This window comes from Lygodium microphyllum, chromosome 28, assembly GCF_053477565.2.
Source record: "Lygodium microphyllum isolate KBCC chromosome 28, Lygodium_microphyllum_v1.1.10, whole genome shotgun sequence".
Lineage (NCBI taxonomy): Eukaryota > Viridiplantae > Streptophyta > Polypodiopsida > Schizaeales > Lygodiaceae > Lygodium > Lygodium microphyllum.
Window position 1 is genome coordinate 63,606,880 of NC_141162.1, and position 25,916 is coordinate 63,632,795.

The window sequence follows — 25,916 nt, forward strand, 5'->3', positions numbered from 1 at the left end:
GTGACGAGGGTACTCTTGATCGTCGGGATATTCATGTTTACACTCGGGGTGGTCGATGTGTTGCTATTTCAAACTTGCATAGGGCATATATGCCAATGCTATATGTCCTCCTTTTTCCTATGGGGGATGGTGGTTGGCATGTAAAGGTTCCCTACAGTAATGTTAGTGTTCCTGTTAACATATATGAATTGTCCAATAAAATTTGTGTTACCCAGATGCAGTTTTATGCATTTTGTCTTCAAGTGCGCAAAGATACTGAGGTGTGCATATCGTGTGCTAGTCGACTATTGCAGCAATTTATTGTTGATGCTTATTGTAGTATAGAGCAGTGCAGGTTAACTTGGTGTTGCCAGAATCAATCAGTGTTACGATCAGAGGCCTACAAAGGCTTGGCAGACATGGTGGGGGCAAACGATAATGGGACAATGCCGATTGTTGGTGCCTCTGTTGGCAAGAGGATAGTTTTACCGTCGTCATTCATAGGTGGACCAAGGCACATGTATCAATTATATCAGGATGCCATGGCTATAGTGAGATGTAAGGGAAAACCTGACCTTTTTATAACAATGACATGCAATCCAAAGTGGTGGGAGATAACTAATGCTTTATTGCCTGAGCAAAGTACTTATGACCGTCCAGATTTGACTGCTCGCCTGTTTCATAAAAAGCATGTTGATTTAATGTATACGTTGTTGCGGAAGGATCTCTTTGGAAAGGTTGCAGGCTATGTTACTGTGATTGAATTCCAAAAGAGAGGGCTACCACATTGTCATAGTTTGCTAATTTTAGAGCCATCTTTCAAACCTTCTGAAGCATGTCACTACGATAAACTGGTTTGTGCTGAGTTACCCAATAGAGTTAAGTTTCTAGCCTTATTTGAGACAATTTCAAAGTGCAACATTCATGGCCCTTGCGAAGGATTGAACCCCAAGAGTCCCTCTATGGACAAGGGTAGATGTACTAAAGATTACCCGCGAAAATTGAAGGGCATGACAACGGTTGATAGTTCTGGCTATCCCGTTTATCAAAGACGAGATGATGGAAACTCTGTGTGTCACAACTCTATAGAAACAGAATTTGTATCATTTTTCATTAATTTGTCTATATAATGATTTATTAAATTTATTTCCTTTGCTCTAATTAGATATAAAGAAAAGTGCATTGGAGCTGGCCACTGATGAGTGGTCACAGGTTATGGTGGACCCACGCGGTGGGTTAGAGAAAAGATAGTTCACACTTCCACCTATATGGCCCGATTGGGCGCTTGTGACTAGAACTCACGCATATCAGGGTTAGACTCGCACACAGAAAGGATTGATGCCTTGAAGTGTGGGCTAGATCCACCAGAAACAGACAATTACAATCAACAAGATGGCATGATCATGAAATGCTTGTATAATGTGCATGTGTGGACTGAAAGCTTGAAATGCACATTTCTTTGCATAGGAAAGTCACATGAAGATTCTGATACCGTTTTTGCGATGTACATGGAAAAAGCTTTCATATGACACCCATATTGGGGGGGTCCCTAAATTTTAGGAGATCCCTAAATTTTAGGAGGTCCCTAAATTTTAGGAGCCTCGAATTAGCCTAAAAATGCTAGTCCTAAAAAATAGGGATATCATTCTAAAAATAGTAAGTTCTGTACTCTGACTGTGCTTACTAAATTTGGTTGTTTCTATTCTTGACAGTATTCAACCCAAAAAGGAAGGCCATAGAGAAGAGACAAGTGTCAAGACACTTGTCACACAAGTTTCCAAATGTCCCACCACTTATCACATCTCATGACATGTGGCTGGACACTTGTCTTGTGCTACTTCACTTTTCCCTTTTGTACTAGCTCTTCCCTCTCCTATAAATAAGAGCTCGTTTTTCTTCATTCATCATCATTTTTCTTTGTTGTAAACTCATGTACAGCACCCACAGATAGCCAAAAATTGGCCCCATCCATCCCCATCATCATCCCCCACTTCTCCATTATCAAATTCCTCCATATTCCCTCTTCTATCACTGCTGTTTTACAGGACAACAAGCCTGTAAATTCATTATAGCACCTCCTTCTCGAGCTCTTTCTTCCATTTTAGCAACAAGAAGCAAGGCCTATCCATGTACTACTGATCAACGATGGAGAAAGGCTGATTTCCCCTCTTTCTTCTCTCATACTGTAAAGAAATCAGTTCTTATCATTGCATAATAGATAATGCATGTGTGTTTGTACATCTTCGCATGATCTTGTGAAAGTGAGAATTACTTCTTCTCACTCCCAGGTTGATTGTAACTGAGCTCTTCCCTAAGGGACTTGGGTTGAGCATAAATACATTCCTTCCGGGGGGGGTTGCCCATCTTCAACCCTCAATCTTGTTTCCATTACTTTTACATTTTCATGGCTGTAATTTTGTGAGTAATTTTCATTTTCAGCTTTAAGTGTTCATTCTCTTTTATATTAAATCTCGAAAACAAGCGAATATCATAATTGTTAAGCATACTACGTTGTTCGGGGCGTTTACAGTGGTATCAGAGCTTTGGCTCGGTCCTCACCCCAACACTGGTAGTGCTTACAATGATAAGTTTGTTTGTTTTCAGCCCTTGCATTGAGTGCTTGAGCATATTTTTTTTTCTTAAGAGTCTCAATGGATCAATCGAGTGCTATCCTTCAAGCCATTCAAAGTCTTAGAGAGGAGAATCAGCAAATTCGTGAGCAACTTCTCAAACTAGAAAAAGTTGAGAATCCCAAAGAATTCAAGGAAAGAAGCCCATCTGCTTCAAGGAGACAAAGCCATACCAATGAAAGGAGCCGATCAAGAAGTCCAACTACTTCTAAGAGGCAGTCCCATTCTACTTCAAGACAAAGAAAGAGATCATGTCGAAGCTCATCCTCTTCTTCAAAGTCATCTGGTGCCTACTTTGATGGACCCTCTTCTAGTAACGAAGAGTTACACCCTTCTCGTGGAAGACCTCATCATCGTCAAAGGCATCGACATTCTTCACCCTTGTCTCCATCTTCATCCCCATCAAGCACTTCATCATCTTCAACCTCAAGATCCGAGCATGGACGAAGGCATAAGAAGAAGAAGAAGACTAAGTCACTATCTCAACTTGAAAAGAAGATCAACTTCAGTATGTATGATGGTTCCCGAAATCCTGATCTTCTTCTGAAGTTTATTCGTCAATTTCAAATTTTGTATGGTCGTGACAAGTATAAAGAAAAAGAAAAGATTAAGTTTGCAGCTTTACATTTAACCGACTTAGCCCATACTTGGTGGACGGGGTTGGAATATGATCATGCTGCCCCAAAATCATGGTGGTCCTTTGTTCACATGATACAAAGCCAATTTCTTCCTGTTCATTTCAAAAGAGATGTAAAAATGGAATGGGATCGGCTTTAGCAAAGGAAAAATGAGTCACTTGGTGACTATACCAAGAGATTTTGGGAGCTACTTTTGAAGGTCCAACATTTCAAGAAGATCAGCAGTTCGGAAAAGCTTAGGAAGTTTCAAGGAGGTTTGCATTTTAAACTTCGTACTGCTCTTAATCATTATCATTGTTTTAGTCTCAGGGAACTCATTGACCATGTTGAGACATGGGAAATGGAGCACAATGGCAACAAATCATTCCAAAAGAATGATAACAAGAGAGTAGCTGACGATGAGGAGTATTCAGCCCCAAATGAAGGACAAAAATAGCGGCAAAAGCAGGCATCAAATCAAAAGAAGATGAAGCCCTATGCACCTCCTAATGCTCCTCAACTTCGCTCCAATCTATACCCACAAGCAAAGCAACTTTCCGAAGAAGAAAAGCAACGCTTCATGAAAGAAGGGAAGTGCTTTAAATGTGGACAAACAGGCCACATAGCGAAGCAATGTCCAAACAAGGGACAAAGCTAGGTTTCTGACAACAAGCATAAGTCGCCAGTGAAAATCAATGCTATCAGTGATGTAGTTGCAAACACAACTCACACTCCAGAGACGCAAAAATTATTAAAAGCTTGGGGACAGTTGCAAGAATGAAGAGATGAACACTCCGGCAGAAGTTCACCAAGCTTTAAATGCTGATGAAGGTGACATAGTGAAGACTGTGATACCCTACATTGGCAAGCTCAAGTTTCAAATTCAAGGCTACAGTGACGAAGATACCTTCTGTATCGGAGACCTTGATGGTTGCGATGTGATTCTTGGCATGCCCTGGAATCATAGAGTAGATTCAACCATCTTCTCTTAGAAAAAGAAGGTAGAAGTCACCAACAAAGGCAAGAAGTACGAGATCCAAGCTGGAGTTTCTGGAGACACCATACCTATGGTAAGCCATATGCAAGTCTCTAGAGCAATTAAGGATTGTGTTCAATGTTGTTTGCTTTATGTCACTGATGTAAAAGATAATATGAATGCTGAAAACCAAGAGCAACTTCAGCTCTTGGAAAAGTATAAAGATTGTTTTTCGGAAGATCTTCCTTATCAGCTTCCCCCAGAAAGGCCAGAAGACCATCATATTGATATTATCCCGGGCAGTTCTCCTCCTAATATAGCACCATACCGTGTGAGCCGTCCTCAACAAGAAGAAATCAGAAAGCAAGTTGAAGACCTACTCAACCGTGGGCTAATTAGGCCAAGTAGCTCACCATTTTGTTCACTGCTTCTTCTTGTTCAAAAGAAAGATGGCACATTCAGGATGTGCATTGATTATCGATCCCTCAACAAAATCACTGTGAAGAATTGGTTTCCTATTCCCAGAATTGAAAACATTTTGGATCGTCTAGGAGGCTCAAAGGTTTTCAGCCGCATTGATCTAAAGAGTGGTTATCATCAAATTAGGGTAATACCACAAGATGTACACAAAACTACTTTCCGCACTTCATACGGTCTTTATGAATTCTTGGTGGTTCCTTTCGGATTAACCAATGCACCAGCCACCTTTAATCGAATGATGGAGCGCATATTTAGAGAGCATCGACAATATGTCGGTACTTTCTTTGATGATATTCTTGTCTTTAGCAAGAATGAAGAGGAGCATCATCAACACTTGGAAATTGTTCTACAATTACTACAACAAAATCAACTCTTGGTAAATGGTAAAAAGAGTGAATTTTTCATGCATAAAATAAATTACCTTGGGCATGTCATCTCTTCTGAAGGGATTCAGATGGATCCTGAAAAGATCAGAATAATCCAAGAATGGCCTCATCTTCATGATGTACATGAGGTGCGATCGTTTCTTGGCTTATGCTCTTATTACCGCCGCTTCATCAAGCATTTTGCACATATGGCTTCTCCACTTCATGACCTTACAAAGAAGAAGATCTCTTTCCAATGGAAGGAAAAAGAGAAGGCAGCCTTCACAAGGCTAAAAACAGCTCTTACTTCTGGACCTGTTCTTATCATTCCAGATCTGGTAAAACCATTTGTGGTGGAACCAAATGCTTGCGATGATTGTATTGGTGCAGTGCTAAATCAAGAAGGCCATGCCATAGCCTTTGAAAGCCGTCATCTAAATGATGTGGAGAAAAGGTATGACATTTATAAAAATGAGCTCTTAGCAGTGGTTCATGCTTTAAAGATATGGAAACATTATCTTTTAGGCAATGAATTCCTTATTAAAACTGATCATCAAAGCTTGAAGTATTTCAAGACTCAAAAGCATTTGCAGGAGAAACATGCAAGATATGAAAATTTCTTGTCTATGTTTCATTTTCAAATTATGTACACTCCAGGGAAACAAAATGTAGTTGTTGATGCACTTTCTAGAGTAGCTCGCATTGCAACTATTACAGTGGCTCATCATGAAGATTTTCAAACGATGAAGAATACTTATGATGAAGATACTGATTTTGCAGCAATTTGGTCAAATTTACAGCAAGGAGGTTCTCATCCAGATTATTCCATCAAAGACGGTCACCTTCTCATGAACAATCGCCTTTGTGTCACTCTTCTTGTTCGACAAAAGGTGCTTAAAGAAAGTCATGAACCCCCTTATGCAGGGCATAGAGGGAGGGCAGCCACTCTAAGTGCAATTGAGCGCTACTTTTATTGGCCAACATTACGAAAAGATACACATAACTTCATTGAGGCTTGTTTGGTATGCCAAAAATCCAAATATGATAGGCAGAAGATTCCAGGATTGTTGCAACCTCTTCCAGTGCCCAAAGTTCCATGGGAATCTATCACAATGGATTTCATCTCAGGTATTCCAAGAACACCTCAAGGTCGTGATATGATTTGGGTCATAATTGATAGATTCAACAAACAATCACATTTTATTCCATGTCATAAAATATTGAAATCCGCACAAGCTGCGAGACTTTTCATTCAACATATCTTCAGATTACATGGTATGCCTTCTGAGATCATTTCAAATAGAGACTCCAAATTCACAAGTAACTTTTGGCGTGCTTTATTTGAGAATTTGGGAACCACTTTAAAGTTCTCCTCAGCTTTTCATCCTCAAACTGATGGCCAAACAAAGGTGATGAACTCTTTTGGATACGTTGAAAGCTTATGTTAGTGAACATAAGTCACAATGGGAGAAATATCTTCCATTATTGGAGTTTGCTTACAACAATACAGTGCACTCATCCACAGGGAAAGCTCCAAATGAAATAGTACGGGTAAAGTGATTCCTCCTCCAATTATTCGCACTAAAGATAAGATTTTTGCTGTTGATGAGTTTGCTTCAGATTTAAAAACAACAATGGATCAAGTTCGAGCCACTATCAAAGTTGCCCAAGAGCGACAAAAGAAGCAAGCAGATAAACGAAGAAGACCTTTGGCTTTTGAAAAAGGTCAATATGTCTTGCTAAAGTTTGATAAAAGCAGGCTCAAACAAGGTTCTAGTCAAAATTCATCTTTTCCAAAGCTCTCCATTAGATACTTTGGACCCTTCAAAGTGATTGAGAAAATAAATGAAGTTTCTTATCGACTTGAGCTTCCTGCTCATTGGAAAATACACAACGCTTTTCATGTAAGTTTGCTAAAACCTTACATAGGACCAGAACCAAAGGAACCCATTACTGAAGATCCCCAGAAGTTGAAGAAACAGAGCAACTCTTGGAACCTGAAAAGATTTTGTTTCTCAAGGATCGAACCACGAGAAGTGGCCTTGTGACACGAAAATTCTTACTAAAATTCAAGAATCTACCCACAACAAATGCACAGTGGGTAGATGAAAAATTCATGAAGGATTGCCCAAACATTCTTCAGCCATATCAAGAAGCTTTTCAGCTGAGGATAGCTGAATAAAAGCCAAAGGGCTGTCACAACTCTATAGAAACATAATTTGTATCCTTTTTCATTAATTTGTCTATATAATGATTTATTAAATTTATTTCCTTTGCTCTAATTAGATATAAAGAAAAGTGCATTGGAGTTGGCCACTGATGAGTGGTCACAGGTTATGGTGGACCCACGCGGTGGGTTAGAGAAAAGATAGTTCACACTTCCACCTATATGGCCCGATTGGGCGCCTGTGACTAGAACTCATGCATATCAGGGTTAGACTCACACACGGAAAGGATTGATGCCTTGAAGTGTGGGCTAGATCCACCAGAACAGACAGTTACAATCAACAAGATGGCATGATCATGAAATGCTTGTATAATGTGCATGTGTGGGCTGAAAGCTTGAAATGCACATTTCTTTGCATAGGAAAGTCACATGAAGATTCTGATACCGTTTTTGCGATGTACATGGAAAAAGCTTTCATATGACACCCATATTGGGAGGGGGGGTCCCTAAATTTTAGGAGATCCTTAAATTTTAGGAGGTTCCTAAATTTTAGGAGCCTCGAATTAGCCTAAAAATGCTAGTCCTAAAAAATAGGGATGCCATTCTAAAAATAGTAAGTTCTGTACTCTGACTGTGCTTACTAAATTTGGTTGTTTCTATTCTTGACAGTATTCAACCCAAAAAGGAAGGCCATAGAGAAGAGACAAGTGTCAAGACACTTGTCACACAAGTTTCCAAGTGTCCCACCACTTGTCACATCTCATGACATGTAGCTGGACACTTGTCTCGTGCTACTCCACTTTCCCCTTTTGTACTAGCTCTTCCCTCTCCTATAAATAAGAGCTCGTTTTTCTTCATTCATAATCATTTTTCTTTGCTGTAAACTCATGTACAACACCCACAGATAGCCAGGAATTGGCCTCATCCATCCGCATCATCATCCCCCACTTATCCATTATCAAATTCCTCCATATTCCCTCTTCTATCACTGCTGTTTTACAGGACAACAAGCCTGTAAATTCATTATAGCACCTCCTTCTTGAGCTCTTTCTTCAATTTTAGCAACAAGAAGCAAGCCCTGTCCATGTACTGCTGATCAACGATGGAGAAAGGCTGATTTCCCCTCTTTCTTCTCTCATACTGTAAAGAAATCAGTTCTTATCATTGCATAATAGATAATGCATGTGTGTTTGTACATCTTCGCATGATCTTGTGAGAGTGATAATTACTTCTTCTCACTCCCAGGTTGATTGTAACTGAGCTCTTCCCTAAGGGACTTGGGTTGAGCAGAAATACATTCCTGGGGGGGGGGGGGGGGGGGGTTGCCCATCTTCAACCCTCAATCTTGTTTCCATTACTTTTACATTTTCATGGCTGTAATTTTATAAGTAATTTTCATTTTCAGCTTTAAGTGTTCATTCTCTTTTATATTAAATCTCGAAAACAAGCGAATATCATAATTGTTAAGCATACTACGTTGTTCGGGGCGTTTACACTGTGATCATAAATGGTAATGTTATTGATAATTAATGGATTGTTCCATATAATCCATTCTTGAGTAAAAAATACAATGCACACATAAATGTGGAGGTGTGCTCGACAATTGCGGCTATGAAGTATTTGTATAAGTATGTGTACAAGGGGCATGGTCGTGCAACCGTCAAATTTTCTGTTGGGGTTGATTCAGTCCGGAATGGTGGCGATGCTCACGAGGTGGACGAGATACAAAGTTATTTGGATGCACGATATGTTTTTGCCTCTAAGGCATGTTGGCGGATCTATGATTATGCATTGCACGATGAAAAGTCTGATATACAACGTTTGCAGGTACACTTACCTGGTGAGAGCTATGGTGTTTCGGGATACAGATAGTATACTAGATGTTGTGCGGAATGAAGACCTCCAGAAAACTACTCTTATTGAATAGTCTGTGTGCAACCGCATTCATCCAGAGGCTAGGACTATTCGCTATCAAGACTTTCCAGTGTATTGGATGTGGAATGTACGACATAAGATGTGGACTAGAAGGAAGCGTGGGAATACATGTGGTCGGATGTATTTTGTGGTGCCTACCTATGGTGAGCTCTACTATTTGCATCTATGCTTTTAATAGAGTGTCGGAGATGTACTTCTTTTGAAGATTTACGTATTTTTGATAGTGTGATCTGTGATACTTTTAGGGATACTTGCATTACAAAGGGCATATTGGAGAGCGATGATGAATATGTTGTGTGCTTAGAAGAAGCTGCCTCTGTGCAAACTGGTGCTCAACTCCGAACTTTATTTGTTGCAATTTTGGTCTTTTGTGAGCCAGCTCTGCCTGGCCATCTATGGGAAAGATTTTTGGTGCCAATGGTAGAGGATATCATGTATAGATTGCAGCTACAGCACGTGCATGCCTCTCTTGGTGTTCTGCAACATGAGGCATCTAATATGGCTTTGTTGCATCTGCAAGACCTTTTACGTCATGTAGGACGAAGACTTTGTGATTTTGATGGGTTGCCTGAACCTCATCAACCAAAATCACAACTGCATGCTAACCCTCTTTTGCAAGATGAATATGCATACAACATATCAGAACAACATAGGGTTTCTGAATCCATGGAGGGAATGTTGAATGAAGGACAAAGAATTGCCTTTGGTGCAGTCATGGATGCTATTGATACAGATACTGGGGATGTATTCTTTTTGGATGGTCCTGGTGGGTCTAGGAAGACTTTCCTATACAAATGTTTACTTGCAAAGGTGCGCAGTGGTGGTCGCATAGCGTTGGCAACAACGTCATGTGGCATTGTCGCCTTGCTTTTGCCAGGTGGTCGTATAGTTCACTCGCGCTTTAAAATCCCAGTAGAATTAAATAATCTATCCACTTGCAATATTCCTGTTTAAAGTGACCTTGCTCGGTTATTGAGACAAACAAGCCTTATTTTGTGGGATGAGGCTCCTATGACCCATCGATATGCCTTCGAAGTGGTTGATAGAACTCTAAGAGATGTTATGAGCTGTGATAAGCCATTTGGTGGAAAAGTTGTTTTGTTTGGGGGGGATTTTAGACAGGTCTTGCCGGTTGTGGTAAAGGGAACATGTGAAGATATTGTTAATGCTGGATTGTGTTACTCTAATTTGTGGCGTTACATAAGGGTGCTAAGGCTATTTGGCAATATGCGAGTGTCGACAGCTGGTAGTGTGGTGGACAATGGGTTCATCTGTTGGATTCAAGAAATAGGGGATGGAGTGGGTGTTACCGAAAGTTGTGATAAGTTGTGTGTCCTGCCTGGCATGATATTAAAAGGGCACTCTATCGAAACACTGATTGATAGTATCTATAGTGACGTGTCCAATGTGGGTGACTACACGTCGTATTTTAGTGAGCGGGCTATACTTGCCTCGCGGAATACAGAGGTGGCTACTTTGAATGATCGTGCATTGCAACTAATGCCAGGGGAGGTCAGACAATATTATAGTGCAGATTCAATTGCAGAGACCGACGACTCATTTTTGTACTCTATTGAGTATTTAAATACATTGGACCTTGGAGGTGGATTTTCTCCTCATTTATTGTTGTTGAAGATAAATGCACCTATTATTCTTCTTAGAAACCTAAATCCAGGAAGGGGTATGTATAATGGTACGCGATTGATATGTAGAGCTTTCAATAGGAAAGTGATAGATGCTCAGATAATAACAGGGGCAAATGTGGGTGAATGAGTTTTTATTCCTCAGATTACTTTTGTTTCGAATGCTACACAATCGCCATTTACTATGAAGCGGAGACAGTTTCCCATCCAATTGGCATTCGCTATGACAATTAATAAGTCATAGGGGCAGACTTTGTTCATTGTTGGGCTTTATCTAAAGGCACGAGTATTTACACATGGTCAGCTATATGTTGCATTTTCAAGAGTAAAATCTTCGCATGGTGTGAAAGTGCTATTGGGTGAAGAGGATGGGGATATGACCACAAACATTGTATACAAGGATGTTCTCCGAAAGGTGCAGTAATGTGCATTCCTTTCTTTGCGAAGATGTAGTTATTGACGACCATGTAGGGACATTGGTTTTGCATATATGTGAATTACTCTCTATTGCTTTCTTTGTGGAGATACAGTTATTGATGACCATGCAGGGACATTGGTTTTGCATATGTGTGAAATGCTCTCTATGCCCTGTTTGGTTGGCATATACTATCTTGGAAGTATATTTTTTTCGTATTTCACTATTTATTTAACTTTTACAGATGCCTACCCTAGAGTGGTACTATTACCCAGCTTCTGACTATCAAAAGGAGCTACAGTGCACATTACTCACCATAGCTCTTGATGATATTATAAGAAGGACACTTGCAAGGGTCATCGAGTGTTTATATGATGATGTTAATATCGACATCAAGCTCCCAGTTTTTATTGAAGTTGTACATTGTGGATACACGCAATGTTTTTGGGTGCATATATACGAGGTTGACCATAAGAAGAGATTTCAACGCTCTCATACTGATAAGATACCGAGGCATTGGTTCAAGTATGGATTCAAAGATTTGGGTTGTTTTGTGACGCTGCATCAATGTTTGTCAGTACCTATGGAGTGGTTCACAAATGTTCGACCAGGTATTATTATTGTTGGGATGGAATGATCTTTGTTAGTTATTCCATGTACTTATATTGTAATTTTTGTTCTAATGTAGGTGGTAAAGAGAGAGGTAGGACCGTTGCATCGCCCATGCGATTACCAATGGAAACTGTGGGATCGTTCCTTGCTTCACCTTCACATATTTTACTCAAGGAGAAGGATTTTGTTAATGATTCCTCGAAAAAAAGGAAGATTTCTTTCCATTAGGCGTCTTCGAGACATTGTCTTTTTTTGTTGGCATCAGCCATTTGCCTATGGTACTTGGAAACATGTTGGTGCCTATTGCTTAGCCTTTGTGGCTTCATTTTGACTAGGTCTCTTATAGAAATTCTTTTTGTGGTGCTTGGTCTTTGTCTCACTTATGACCCGCTTTAGTGTAACGTTGTTGTTCCACGTACTTATATTGTGATTTTTGTTCCAATGCAGGTGGTATGACCGTTGCATTGCCCATGCGATTACCAATGGAAACTATGGGATCATTCTTGGCTTCGCCTTCTCATGTTTTTCTCAACGAGAAATTTTGTTAATGATTACTCAAAAAGCTTTGTTTCTATTAGGCATCTTCGAGACATTGTCTTTTTTTGTTGGCATCGGCCATTTGCCTATGGTGCTTAAAAACAATTGCGTACCTTATACTTGGCCTTTGTGGCTTCGTTTTCAGTATTACGTTGTTATTTCTAATTATTGCGTGTGCAAGCATATGATTGCTTACATTGATGTCGAGAGGAATGTTTGTAAGTATGGTGCATGGAAGAGATTGTTTCTATGTCAGGCATTTTGTGTTACATTGGTTTTAAACTACTTTTAGTTTTAAGTTTGGTGTGTGTGTGTGAGACAAAGAGAGGGTGCTTAGAGAGAGAGAGAGAGTGTGTGTGTGTGAGAGAGGTTGAGAGTGATTGAGTGAGTGAGTGAGTGTGGATACAAAGGAGGGAGGTGTAAATGGGATGAGAGATAGAGGGGTTGTGAATAGAGGAGAGTAAAGCATGTGATGTTTTTGTGATAGCATTACCCACTGTGCGATAGGTCACACGGCAACTTCACTTCCCTCGCACCTGCCGCGAAGCGGAATAGCGTTCCTTGCGTGTGAAGCGCGCCAAGAATACTAGTCTGGGGGGCGGGTGCCACATGGCAACCCCCACCTCCCCCACAAAAAACAAAGAGAACGCGGGGGCGGCCGCCCCATTTAATGAAATTGTTATAGAAGTAAGACATTACATTACATATATAGTTTCTTTTGATAGCTTTTGTGTGATTTAAATTTTAGAGAGCGAGCCATAAAATCGATTTCGTATAGATGCGCGGCTTATTTTAGAACCCTCTTGCCGTGTGAAGTGCATCCAACCACCTCGGCATGGGAATTATAGCGAGGATTTGTCTAAAACTTTTTGGGAAATGATGCAGGCATTAGATCTGGGTTCTGTGGAACATTTCGGAATTAGCCCGCAACAGGTAGAAGCTCTGGAGTCTGAAATCAGGGGAAGGCAGCCATGGTTGCCAGCTGCATTCACCTTCAGAACTCAGATTATCTGCGCAGAACAAACCGGGCAGTAGCATCTCTCATAACAAGCAGTATCTGCTCAAGATGAATGATGGCTCAAGCATCTAATGATGCAGGCCGAGCTGCCTGCATTCCTAGAGCAGGACTTCATTGGCGCCCTTCACAGATGCCGGCTCAGCAAGGACACACACCAGGCCGCACGCCTGCACGTGGGCCTGTGCCAGCTCGGCCTCGAATCCTACCCTGTCCTTGGCAACCATCTCATCCCCGCGCTTGTGGCCTGCGGGAACCTCCCTGGCGCCCAGTTCATCTTCGACAGCCTCTCCCCCTGCGACCGCAACGAATACTCATGGACCTCCCTCATCTCCGGCTACATCGGCTGTGGCGACCCCCGCCGTGCCTTGCACCTTTACCACCACATGCAACCTGTCCTTCCTAATAGGATCACTTACCTGGCCCTGCTCAATGCTTGTGCTTCATGGAAAGATGCAGAAAGTGGAAAGGGATTGCATTCCGATATTGTCTGCAGGGGCTTGGAAACAGATGTCTTCATGAACAGTGCCTTGATAGGGAATACACTGGTTGACATGTACGGCAAATGTGGCTTTCTTGCAGATGCACGCCATATTTTGAACTGGCTTCCAATCCGAAGTGCAGTCTCATGGTCTGCCCTTATTGCAGGATGCGCAGAGCACATGCTCGATGAAGAAGTTCAGAAGTGCCTTCAGGACATGCAGCTGGAAGGGATTTCCCCTGATTCTGTGACATTTATCTGCAGCTTGAGATCCTGTCGTACCACACAAGGTCTCGAAACAGGCCAACAAATACATGCTGAAATAACCAAAAGAGGGCTGGATAGGGAGCTGTTTATAGGAAACACACTGGTGGATGTGTATGCCAGATGTGCCTCATTGGTGGAAGCATGCCGAGTGTTTGACAGGCTACCAGCTCGAGATGCAGTGTCATGGAACTCATTGATGGCAGGATATGCTGAACATGGGCTTGATGTGGAACTTCTAGAGTGCTTCAAGCAGATGCAGCTGGAGGGCACACCTCCTGATGCAGTCACATTTGTTTGCAGCTTGAAAGCATGTAGTAACACTAAAGCCATACAGACAGGCCAGGTAGTACATGCTGAAGTAATCCAAAGGTGTCTGGAAAAGGAGCTGCATGTGGGTAACACACTAGTGGATGTCTATGTGAAATGCAACTTGATTGCTGATGCACGTCGAGTGTTTGAAATGCTGCCAGTTAGGGATGTAGTCTCATGGAATGCACTGATTACAGGATATGCGGAACTTGGGAATGACCAGGAAGTGCTAAACTGCTTTAAACGCATGGATTTTGAAGGTGTACCTGCAGCCGAGATCACTTTTATAGTTTGCTTGAAAGCTTGTGGCACCACTGGAGCCTTGGAGACAGGCAAAGAATTGCATGGCCAGATCAGGAAATTAGGATTAGAAACACGTCTTTCTGTGGGCAACATGCTGATAGACATGTACGGCAGATGTGGCTCAGTTTTAGCAGGACGAGAAGTTTTCGACAAGATGCCTATTCGAAATGTAGTCTCATGGACTTCCATGATAAAGGCTTATGGTGAGAACCATGAGGGCAGCATGGCCATACTCTGCTTTGAGAATATGCAGGAGGAAGGAGTCAAGCCAGATTCTATCACATTCACCTGTCTCCTTGCTGCCTGCAGTCATGCCAACCTAGTTCCTGAGGGCCAAAGGTATTTTAGGCTGATGTGTGAGGAACACAAAATTGAACCAACATTGGATCACTATGCTTGTATGGTTGATCTGTTTGCGAGATCAGGACAAGTTCATGAATCGGAAAGATTGGTTGCAGCCATGCTATGTCCTCCATCCAGCTTAATTTTAATGGGTCTGCTTGCTGCATGTAAGGTCTATGGGAAAGTGGAACTTGGAGAAAAATGCTTTCAGCAGCTAGTTGAAGTAAACCAAGGAGATGCTTCTGTATATTTGTTGATGGCAGATATGTATGCCATGGCTGGTAGATGGAGGGATGCTTACAAAATAGAAGAAATGAGGAAAGACATAGGTGCAAAAAAAAAGCCTGGTGGTGCAATGATTGAAGTGAACAGAAATTTGCATGAGTTTGTTGTGGGCATTAACCAGAAAGCAGATGTAGTGATAACAGTACAAACTATAAGTTGCCACACAAAAGTTGGAGGATATGTACCAATTTTAGATATTGTCCCAAAATGTGTAAGTAATGAAGAGAATGACTTACCTTTTGTGTCCAGTGATAGAATTCTTATGCTTGAATAGCTTTACAGGTATGTTTGTTTCGTACATTTGTGTGCATATCAGTAACTAATGTCAAACACTACTTAAAGGTGAGTTTCTTTGGGAATTTTGCTATATCTATGATAATCAAGCAATGAATTGCATTAAAAATGGATATATAATGTGGTCTTTACAAGAGGATGGTAACAACTAAAGAACAATGTGCAGTTATCTCAAGGGTCTGCATTAAGAAGATGGATAGGGTGTGCATTTTCTGTTTTCAAACTTACAAAAGAATACAAAAATGATAACAAAAAATTCATCAGAATTAAATTAAGAGCTTAGGAATATAATACAATATTGACAGATTTTCTGTGTCAGAGGCTTGTTGTTCCTTAAGGGTGTGCACGTGTCTGCTCACAGAGGTGAAACATTTTTATATTTGCTTGTGTATGTATTTGTATATGTTTGTATTTATGGGTACTTATATGCATGTATATATATGCTGTATATATATGTTCAATGCCTATGTATGCATACAATGTGCATATCTGCGTGTATGTGTGTATGCATGCTTGTGTGCATATGTATTGGTGGCATGTTTCATGAACACAACTTTTAATCTGATTGGTTCATTTTTCATTCTTTTGATCTTTTGTGTAAGAAACTCTTACTTCTGAGAAATGTTCTAGTAATGCCAATGAAAATAATCACCATTTGGACTGGAAGAGATTTGTCACAAATAGCCTTAACCATATTCACAAATCTTTGATGGCGTTACATTTTTATTCACAAAAGAAATAGATTGTTTTGGTAAGCTTCTTCATCTGAAGGGACAAATGAAAGTCTGCATATTTGCATGTATAGGTGTCTTCAGATATGAATTTGTGAGGAAGAAATTCTGCATATTTGCATGTTTTAGGTGTCTATAGGTATGAATCTGAGGAATAAATTCTGTATATTTGTATGTGTAGGTGTTCATAAATACGAGAGACAGAGAGAGCAAGCGAGCGAGCGAAGATAAAAGGAGTTGCAGTTTCTTGAAAGTGACAAAAGGAGTTTTTAACCCTTCACAAACATGAAGGCTTGCTTTTTAATGGGCCAACAAAATAGAAGAGAGACATCTGTTTTGTTTAAGCTCTATTCCAATACCCATAGGTTTACCAAGCATGCGGTAATTCAATCCACATAAGGTCAATGGCATTCTACTACACAATGTGGCTAAGTGACAATAAGACCTCATATAGGTTGAGAGGATGGTGAGAGAGACCATTACATCACTTGAAAGAAGATACTATTTTTCATATATGATTAGGCTTGATGGGAGGGGATGCATATCTAAAACACTAGGACCTCTTCTTTGGGTGCTAGTTCGGATGGTTGAGCTTGTAGGGGTTCGTGCCGCCCAGTTTAGCCTCTTAGAGGGACTTAGTTGGGCTTGTAGGGTCTTTTGCCACCTAGGTTAGCCTCTTAGAGGGTCTTAGTTTCTTTTTTGCAAGGTGAGTCTCAGCTTTTGTCTTGATAACAACTTCCTCATCCTCAAAGATGTGTCATTGTTACCATCTATTCTCAACATAAAGCTGATGCAACCCATGGATCACACTCAACTTCCAAGTAACAAACTCATGATGCAAGAAAGATAGCAAGCCAGTTGTGAAAGCTACTTTTGCGGTGGCAATCAAAGATAGGAGTGAGGAGAATGGAGTATGTGGTGGGAAGGGCCATCCCAAAAATTGACCAAGAGATAGAATAGACCTAGGCCAAGCACAAACTTGATTTTTAAATAATACAAAAAATACAAAGGATAGCCAAGTCAAGAGAATGAATTCTAACCTTGGTTTTCTCTAAGAGTGTAAGGACTTTCATTACTTGCTATTTGCGCCTCTAAAATCGCACATACTTGCTATATCTCTACTAGCATCATGAGATTCACCTAAAGAGCTAGAGAGATTGGGCTTCTATTAAAGAGTTAAGAGGCCAAGGGAATATGGCCTTCATCTTGTGCAGGTTGATGACAAAGTCTAAGAGGCAACAGGACTGATATGATCATATACTGCAAGGAGGGCATCAATCTGCTTGGTTAGCCTCCACCATATTCGAAATCCCACCCACAAAGAATTGCTAGGTGAATACACTAGGAAGGGGGAGGTGTTTGGTGGCTCTTTGTTACACCTTCAATTCAATCCTTCTCTAAAAAAGGGTTAGTGACCCTCTCAAAAAGCAAGGGTAAATTGAGAGCATCCCTAAGAATCTCCCACAAGACACATTCAGTATAAAGGGAATGTTCCATGAACCTGCACAATTTGGAATGGAGGCAACATGGGATAATTCATGCACGAAGGTTTGCTAATGATGATCACGATCAGCTAATGATCCAATCTCAACGGTTTTTGCGAACCGCCTAGCCCTTGCATTTATTAGCCTTGGAAAAGGGGTAATCGTCGACTAGAACTGTTTTTGCCACATCGTCACTGTCTTGACGGTTTCTATCACTAAAGACGTCAAGACTCAAGAGTAGCATGACTTGGAAAACAAATACAATCAATGGCTTGACTACTGCACAAGCTGCGTCATGACCGCCTTGGCTTGCATCGCCATGTCATTTGGTTGCCCGCACGATCCATCTTCTTTGCCTTGTGATCATCGCAAGGCTGGCATACGAACACGTGTACGTGGGTAGTGTCCATGTGCATTGCATTATGCCCCACTAGTGCCAAGGCCATAGAACAAAGCCTTCCAACATCAAGTAGTGAACTGATAATCATGATTCCACACAATCTCTTGGGGGTAAAGGAACTTGTGCCTATGCCGTCCATGTATTACTACATTGACATTACCCACATACCTATACATTGCAAGTGGTGGGCGCCCACGATTGTCACTTCATTCTTTATTCTTTATGTGACATTTGAATAAGGGAAGGTTACATTGTGACTCTTGGAGTTCCCACATCTTGTGTCTCTTGCTCCTTCTAACATAGCTCTTGTTTCCGCTTGCTTCCACTCAAGGCTTCTCTCTTCAACTAATATCAGAGCTTGCTCATGGAGCTTCAACTTGACCTACCTTCAACCATGGTTTCTTTTCTTCATGGTATGCATTGCTACTTCCATCCTTCAACACATGTCAAGACCTATTGAGGCTTACTCTAGGCACCAAATAGACTTTGTTGAGCATCAACTAACCCTCCAAAGTGGGCAACAACATCGGTATAAGCTCTAGCTAGATTAGCATGAACTACACTTGTTGTCTAGCAGCCTGTCTCTCATGGTGTGGGTGCACCTCCTACCTCCCATGTGGCCTCTGGCACTCCTAAATGCTTGGCATCACTTCTCAGCATTGGATACCTATATTTGGCATCCTACCTCCCATGGCACTTCTGAATGCTTGGCATCATTTCTCAACATTGGATAACTATATTTGGGCACCTATTTCATGTGGGGGATCTCTATTATGGATTATCATTTACAAGAGACTTGCTGTATACTTCTAGGACAACACACACTTGATTATCTACTACTTGTTAGGATGCTATATTAATGCCTAGATGATTAATTGATGCTTGGAGGACACTATGGTGATGTACCAAGGCACTATTGAGCTAATTTCAGTTGACATATTTCAACATTGGAAAGGTATTTCACTACTATTCATACTTAGGACAGCTTGTCACTCATTCTACTGTGCTTTAGTGATGCTTTGGCACTTGGTTATGATGCCTAGTTGCATGCAAAGTGTATTGGGATGGTTTTGAGCTTGCATTAACTCATTTTTTACTATCATATCATTGTTGGTTTATTGTGGGTAGCAAGCTTTTATCAGAGACAGTTTATGCCTAATACTCTTTGATGATTTATGGGATACTCAATGGATATACCGCTACTTTGGTTGTTATGTATAATTCCTGTTATGCTATGGCATGCTTTTGAGTTGAGATTTGGGCTTGGTTACATTGACCTTGGCTGTGGTTACATGCTATTCAATGCTACAACAAGAGCTTGAATGATACTTGGATCTTATGCTCTTGGATGCATGTCATATGGATCTTGGATGCTTAGATGCTATATACTTGATTTACTGAGCCTCTTTTGCTCATATGGTATTCCTTTTTCATTTCATTGGGAGCTTTTATGGCATTTTGGATGTTATATAGAGATTTGGATATATGTAGTTAAGCTTGAGCTTTCTTTCACCGAGAGCGTGGGACATTTACTTCAGATACATGCTCTCTTAATATGTATTAGATGTAGTTATTCTAGGCTAATTTGATCACTTACTTTAGATTTGGCACTTATGTCTCTCAATGTGTTGTGAGTGATATTTATATGCTTTTAGGTTATCTATTGAGATTTGCTTAGTGGGTTATGTATTTAGCAGTTCCTTTTTTTAAACCCGAGCTTTTACCTCAAGATCTACTATGCACATGATATCTATGCCTACCACATGTCTAGTTATTGACACATTGTAGTTGTGATTGCCTTTTGTGCTAGGTTGTTCATGGTCTTTTTTCTTTCTTTCTTGGTTACTCATAGCTGGTTGTTGGCATATTTCTATAGTTTATTATAGTAGCCTACCATTTCAGTTGTATGCATTTTATTTGAGGGCAATCACTTGGATTTGATAGTTACTTGATTACAATTTATGGACAGTTCACCATTTTGGTAGTTTCTCTTGCTTAGCCCTTGATTTAGCTATGATTTTGGTGGGGCTATTTGTTGTCATTTATAGTAACCTATTTGTCTTGGATTGTGCTTTTATTCCTTGCATTGTGGCTAGTGGATTGAATGAAGTGCTATCTTCAATATTGACAAGTTGGATAGCACAAATTATAGCTATTGGAAGGCACAAATTTGGCAGGTTCTAGTGTAGAAATTGTAGATTAAGCCATTGAGACATGAGGATATAAAGCCTAAATGCTTTGATGCAGAGGATTGGGCTAACCTAGATGAGTTATATAAATCTACAATCATTTTGTTACTCTCTAAGCAGGTTTTCTATAATTTTGTCTTTGAAGGGCAGATTGCATGGGAGTTATGGGATAAGATTCATAATGTCTATGATAAGCAGAGCCCTACCTCTTAGATGTATTAGTTGAAGCAACTTAGGGACCTTTGTATTAAGGAGGGGACTTCCATGTCCGCCCACCATTGAAATGAGTTTCATTCTATTTTCAACCACTTGTCTTTACAGGGGATACAATTATTCCCTTATTCCTATTGGTTAGATTGCTTGAGTCATGGGACACATTTTGTATTGATATGTATGCAAATATGCCTACTGATGGGCTAAAATTGTAGGATGTAGAGAGTGCATTATTGAATGAAGAGGTTAACATAAAGAATGTCTATGCTTTTTGCATCTCTTATGGTTTGACAGTCATATACAATAATGGTAGGAGCAGTAATGACTATCGTGAGAGAGACTCTTAGAAGTCACGTTCTTAGTTACGTGGACAGTCTCTTATCACATGAATAGTCTCATAATAAGTCCCATGGCCATAAGTCCATATTGACTTGTCATTATTGTGGGAAGCAAGGACATATTTAGCCATAGTGCCATAAAATGTGTGATTAACAAGCACAAGGAAAAGGGAAAGGAAAAAGTGCAAGAAAATAATGATGATTGTAGTATTGTCTCTAACAAGTCCAACGTCAAGATTAAAGAGATTAATGTCATGTAGATTGATTTGGATGATAATTACATACTTGTAGCTTCTTCTCTTGATGTTTTGCAGTTGATTGATGCCTCGTCCACTTATGCTCATTGTTGGATGATTGATTCAAGGGCTTCCTTTCATGTCACCCCTCAATCAAGATTGGTTTCACTCCTATTGAAGCATGACATGATCTATCAGATTGGGTAATGCCTTGACATTGGATATTGTTGGTATTAGAGATTTTCAACTACACTTTTCTTCACGAAATATGTTTACTTTGCATGATATACACCATGTTCTAGCTTTGACTAAAAGCCTACTTTCTGTTGGACAATTGGATAATATAGGCTATGATGTTTGTAGAGGCGAACTGCCAAGACCCATGGACCGCTTATTGTTTCATGTGTTCTAAGCCGAGCACTAATGGCTACCTCTCACATAGCCGGCGCGCTTTCCATCTCTACGAGTGTAGTGAGCTTATCTCCATGCCAAATAGGGTTGCCTCCTCTCCAGAGCACTCCAATAGCTCCATGATCCAAGTGCAAGATTTAAGCAAGCTCCATCCTCAAGCTCCACGCTCCAAGCTCTATTGCCGCGAGCAAGAGAAGAGAAGAGAAGAGAAGAGAAGAGAAGAGAAGAAGAGAGGAGAAGATGGAGAGCTTCTCCACCATGGTCCCTCACCCTTACACACTCACTCCCTCACACTCTTACACTCCCTTTCTCAAGCAAGTACAAGCTCAAGCAAGCAAGCAAGAAGAAGAAGAAGAAGAAGAAGAGAGCTACTTTTGGCCACACGCAAGAATGAGCTTCTCATCCACTTTTCAACTTTATATACAAAACCCTAAATCCCTTTTGGGAGGTCATCTCCTTATCTCCTTTTTTACATGGCGGGCCGTGGCCTAGGCTCTTTTTCCTATCTTCATAGCTTCCTTCCTACCACCCATCTACCCTTACAATTTGCACGGGTGAGAGCTCGGTGCTCTTAAAATAAATCATAGTGCGCCTTGTGCTCTTTTACAAAAGTATTGACTTGCACTTTTTCTTGTGTGCCTTTCTCCTTGATCTAGGACTTTTCTACACTTCTTGTGTTTCTAGATTCTTCTTGGTGTGCCTTCATCTTCCGTTTCACTTTTGGCTTGGCCTTGTTTTTTGTTTTAGATTTTTTGGATTTTCCACCTTGTTCGTATGAGGGTTAACCTTACCCCCCTCTTAAACGAGTGCCAATCCCATGGCACTCACTGTTGTAGGTAGCACACTTTGGCATGCACCGAAGTGGGTGGAAGGGACATTTGTGGTTTGCCTTGGAGGAGTTTTGGTGGTGGTGTAGATGAAGGTCATTGGGGGCACGTTGTTGGCCTTGGTGGTGGCTGGTGGTAGGGTTGTTGGAGTTGGTGATAGGGATGTTCTTTATTGGGAATTGCACTGATGGTTAGCACATGTGTTGTTTTTTGGGGATTTTGCACATGACGATTCTTTGGTGGGTTTGCATGATGATAAATGACAAGAGTTCAGAGTTGAGTGTTGATAAAGAGCTGATGGTACTTCCGTTGAAGTCGTCAATACCTACAAATGAAAACCTATTATATGGTCTCTCCCTAGGGGTTAGTTCTAGTCTTCTTATTGTGTACACAAGACATAGCTTGATTAGTTTGGGAGATAGGTCGAACTCTAAGAGTAATGTCTTGCACTCGAGGATCCAAACTATGTATCGATTGTGGTTCAGATATTATGTGAGTGCCCATGTATACTTAGATATTGCGTTGCTGGTTTGGTTTCTCGTAGCAATGTGTGGATGAAGCAAGGGTTCAATGCGGTGGAAAAAATTGTCGATGTTGAGAAGAAGTATACATGAAGGCTTCTTGAGACATCATTTGTGATTTTGACAACACGATGTAGCATAATTGAGCTCATTGGCTTAGCTTTTGGTAGCTAGTGGCTACTTGTATTGTTCGAAGAGTACAGTGTACTTTCCATGGTCTTTTGTGCCTTGCTTACCACTATTGATTGCAATGGTAACTGAGATGGAGTGCAAAAAAAGAATCATGCAAATGGGTCAGGATGATAGGTCTAGGTGAGACAATCTCCCTAGGTATGTCCTACCCTTGATGTGCCCTGAACTATTGTGGGGGATGTGTAAAGGGCTAGGGGTCTAGGGACGGAGCTAGCTGACCAAGGTCACTAGATGTACCTAATTTGAGGACCCCTAGGTGTTGTGTTGTGATTGTGGGTGTCTTTCTTCTTTTATTTATTTTATTTTATTTTCTTTTTTTCCTATTTTTTTCCTTTCTTTTTCCTTAATTTTTTTTTTTTTTTTTTGATAACATGAATACAACCATTGCAATACATTGAGACTATCAGGATGCCTTTCATTTGGATTGGGAAATGTTGGGATCCAAAGGCTGTGAAAATGGATATTATAACGATGATTGTGTTACTAGCCTCGATATTAGAGGAATAGTTGTTGAGATGGAGAGATACACTTGAGATTTTGTAAACCTCTTTGTAACATGTGAGATATCGGTACAATTGAGGTAGCAATTGTAGTGAGCCAAATGTAGAGTTTGGCCAAGAAAGGGAGAGTAGCCAATGACTATGGTTTGGGTCATGCTCAAATGTAATGTGGGCTTTCTGCAAGGGCGATTTTCTCTTCCAACAATGGGGCTTGTGTCATGGCTCTTTGTTCTTGGTATTTCTGTTGCTTTTTTTATAATGGCTCTTTGTGGGGTTCGTGGTCTTGTGGTAACTTGGACATTGAACACTTTCGTATAGAGACCTGTGTCGTCCTGTATCCACTTGACAACTCGTGAGAGTACATGCAAGTCATATGCTTCAACTATAATGAACAAGTGTAACTCAAAGAGACATCACTTATCTGAATCCCATGGTGTTGACTTCGATGCATATCACCTACGCTTGATTATCTTTTTCGTTAAAGACGTGAAATGTATTAGAAGTAGGTAAGGAAAGTTTGTACAATTGGGGAACCTGCCCCTTTTAACCACCTAAATACTAAAAGTCATGGCAAGATAGCCACTTGGTAAGCATCTTATACAAAATTGGGGCTATTCCACTTGTATGAGGCGGGGTGAGTTTGGGTGACCGGATGACTGAGGTATTGCATGCGACCTATCATCCTGATCCATCATGTGAGGGGCCAGAATCTAAGTAGTCAGGGAGAGCTGCGCATCTTGATTTGGGCTATCCTAAGAGCTATTGGAGATGATGTCATGAGGGTTACTATCTAGTTGACCTATTGTGTTAACCCTTGTGAAGGGGTTGCCAATGACTAGAGTTATTGTTGGTGGTGAGCTCCAATTAGGCAAGGTAGAGGAGACGTCACGACTGGAATCCAAATGGTTTAGTCCTTGGTTATTGCTGTATTAAGAATGCTCTAGAATAGTTTAGCAATTTGATTCTTGATTTTTGCTTCTTTTTTCTCTTTCGAGCATCTGGTTCCCGAGCGTCTGTGGTGGAAGCTCTACACATCATGGGTCGCTACTCTCCGAGCATTCCTTTGAACCTTCCTCTTATTAGTTTGGGGAGGAGTTCTTATGTTTGGCCTGCGTCCTGGGGGCGTTTCTGCTTTGGGCATCGTCTCGACAAATACTTCTTCAGGATGGGCATGTAGCTTATGACGATGAGGGGTGAGGCGAGGCATGCAATATTTGTTGCAGAGGGGATGGCCCCTATGATGATACTCGTCCTACCTCAAGTGTGGCACGGATTCTAGCTGGTAGCAGATCTTCGCTCATGCCAAGTTGTGTGGACTGCTGGCTGTGCTTTATTTCAGATGCATTGATTGATGGAGGCTCATCAATAAAGATAATGACAGATGTGACAATGAAGGATCTAGGTTTGCAAGGAATTCAATCTACACAGTGGCTTATTAGATTGGTAGACCAAAGCAGAATCAAACCGTTGGGCATCCTCCCATACATAAAAAAAAACCCTTGCAAGAAGAGACTATTGGTGTATGGATAGAAGGATGCTTTATTTCATATGCATTGATTGATGGAGGCTTATCAGTAAACATAATGATGGATGTGACAATGAAGGATCTAGGTTCTCAAGGAATTCAACCTACACAGTGGCTTATCAGATTGGCAGACCAAAGCAGAATCAAACTGTTGGACATCCTTCCATACGTAAAAACAACCCTTGCAGGAAGAGACTATTGGTGGTTGACATATTTGATGGTCAAACAAAATTCCTACAGGACCTCATATCCTTTGCTGTTGGGAAGACCTTGGATTTTTGAAGCAAGAGTAAGGATGGACTGGTTCAAAGGAACCCTAACCCTAGCTAGAGGACCCAATAAAGTGGTGTTGAAATTGTATGGATCGCAAAAAGGCAATGCATCCACATCCATCGAAGTCATAACAGATTCCTCCAATGAAGTAACAAATGGTACATCAGGAGACGAAGAGACTGTCAAATAGATATTTCCCAAGAAAATAGAGGTACAGTCCCTAACAGTGGGCACTGTAAGCCAACTACCAAGGGAAGCAAAGTCTTTGTCCATGGGAGAATACCTCTTGCCTAAACCCGAATTGACTTCTAAAATCACCTTTGATAGCAAAATAGAAGCATGGATGTACTGTTCTTCCTGTTACATGGAAGTTGCAGAGTCAGAGAGAGTCAGAGAGACAGAAGTAGAAGTAGAAGACATAACA

The 25,916-nt window shown here is 40.8% G+C and overlaps 1 protein-coding gene across 1 annotated transcript; it reads left to right on the forward strand.

Annotated features, from left to right (window-relative positions):
• Window positions 1–13,448: 13,448 nt before the first annotated feature.
• Window positions 13,449–15,632, forward strand: LOC148011538 (pentatricopeptide repeat-containing protein At1g06140, mitochondrial-like). Its single transcript, XM_087670388.1, has one exon. The coding sequence runs from the start codon at window positions 13,449–13,451 to the stop codon at window positions 15,630–15,632; it is 2,184 nt and encodes a 727-aa protein (XP_087526514.1).
• The last annotated feature ends 10,284 nt before the right edge of the window (window positions 15,633–25,916 follow it).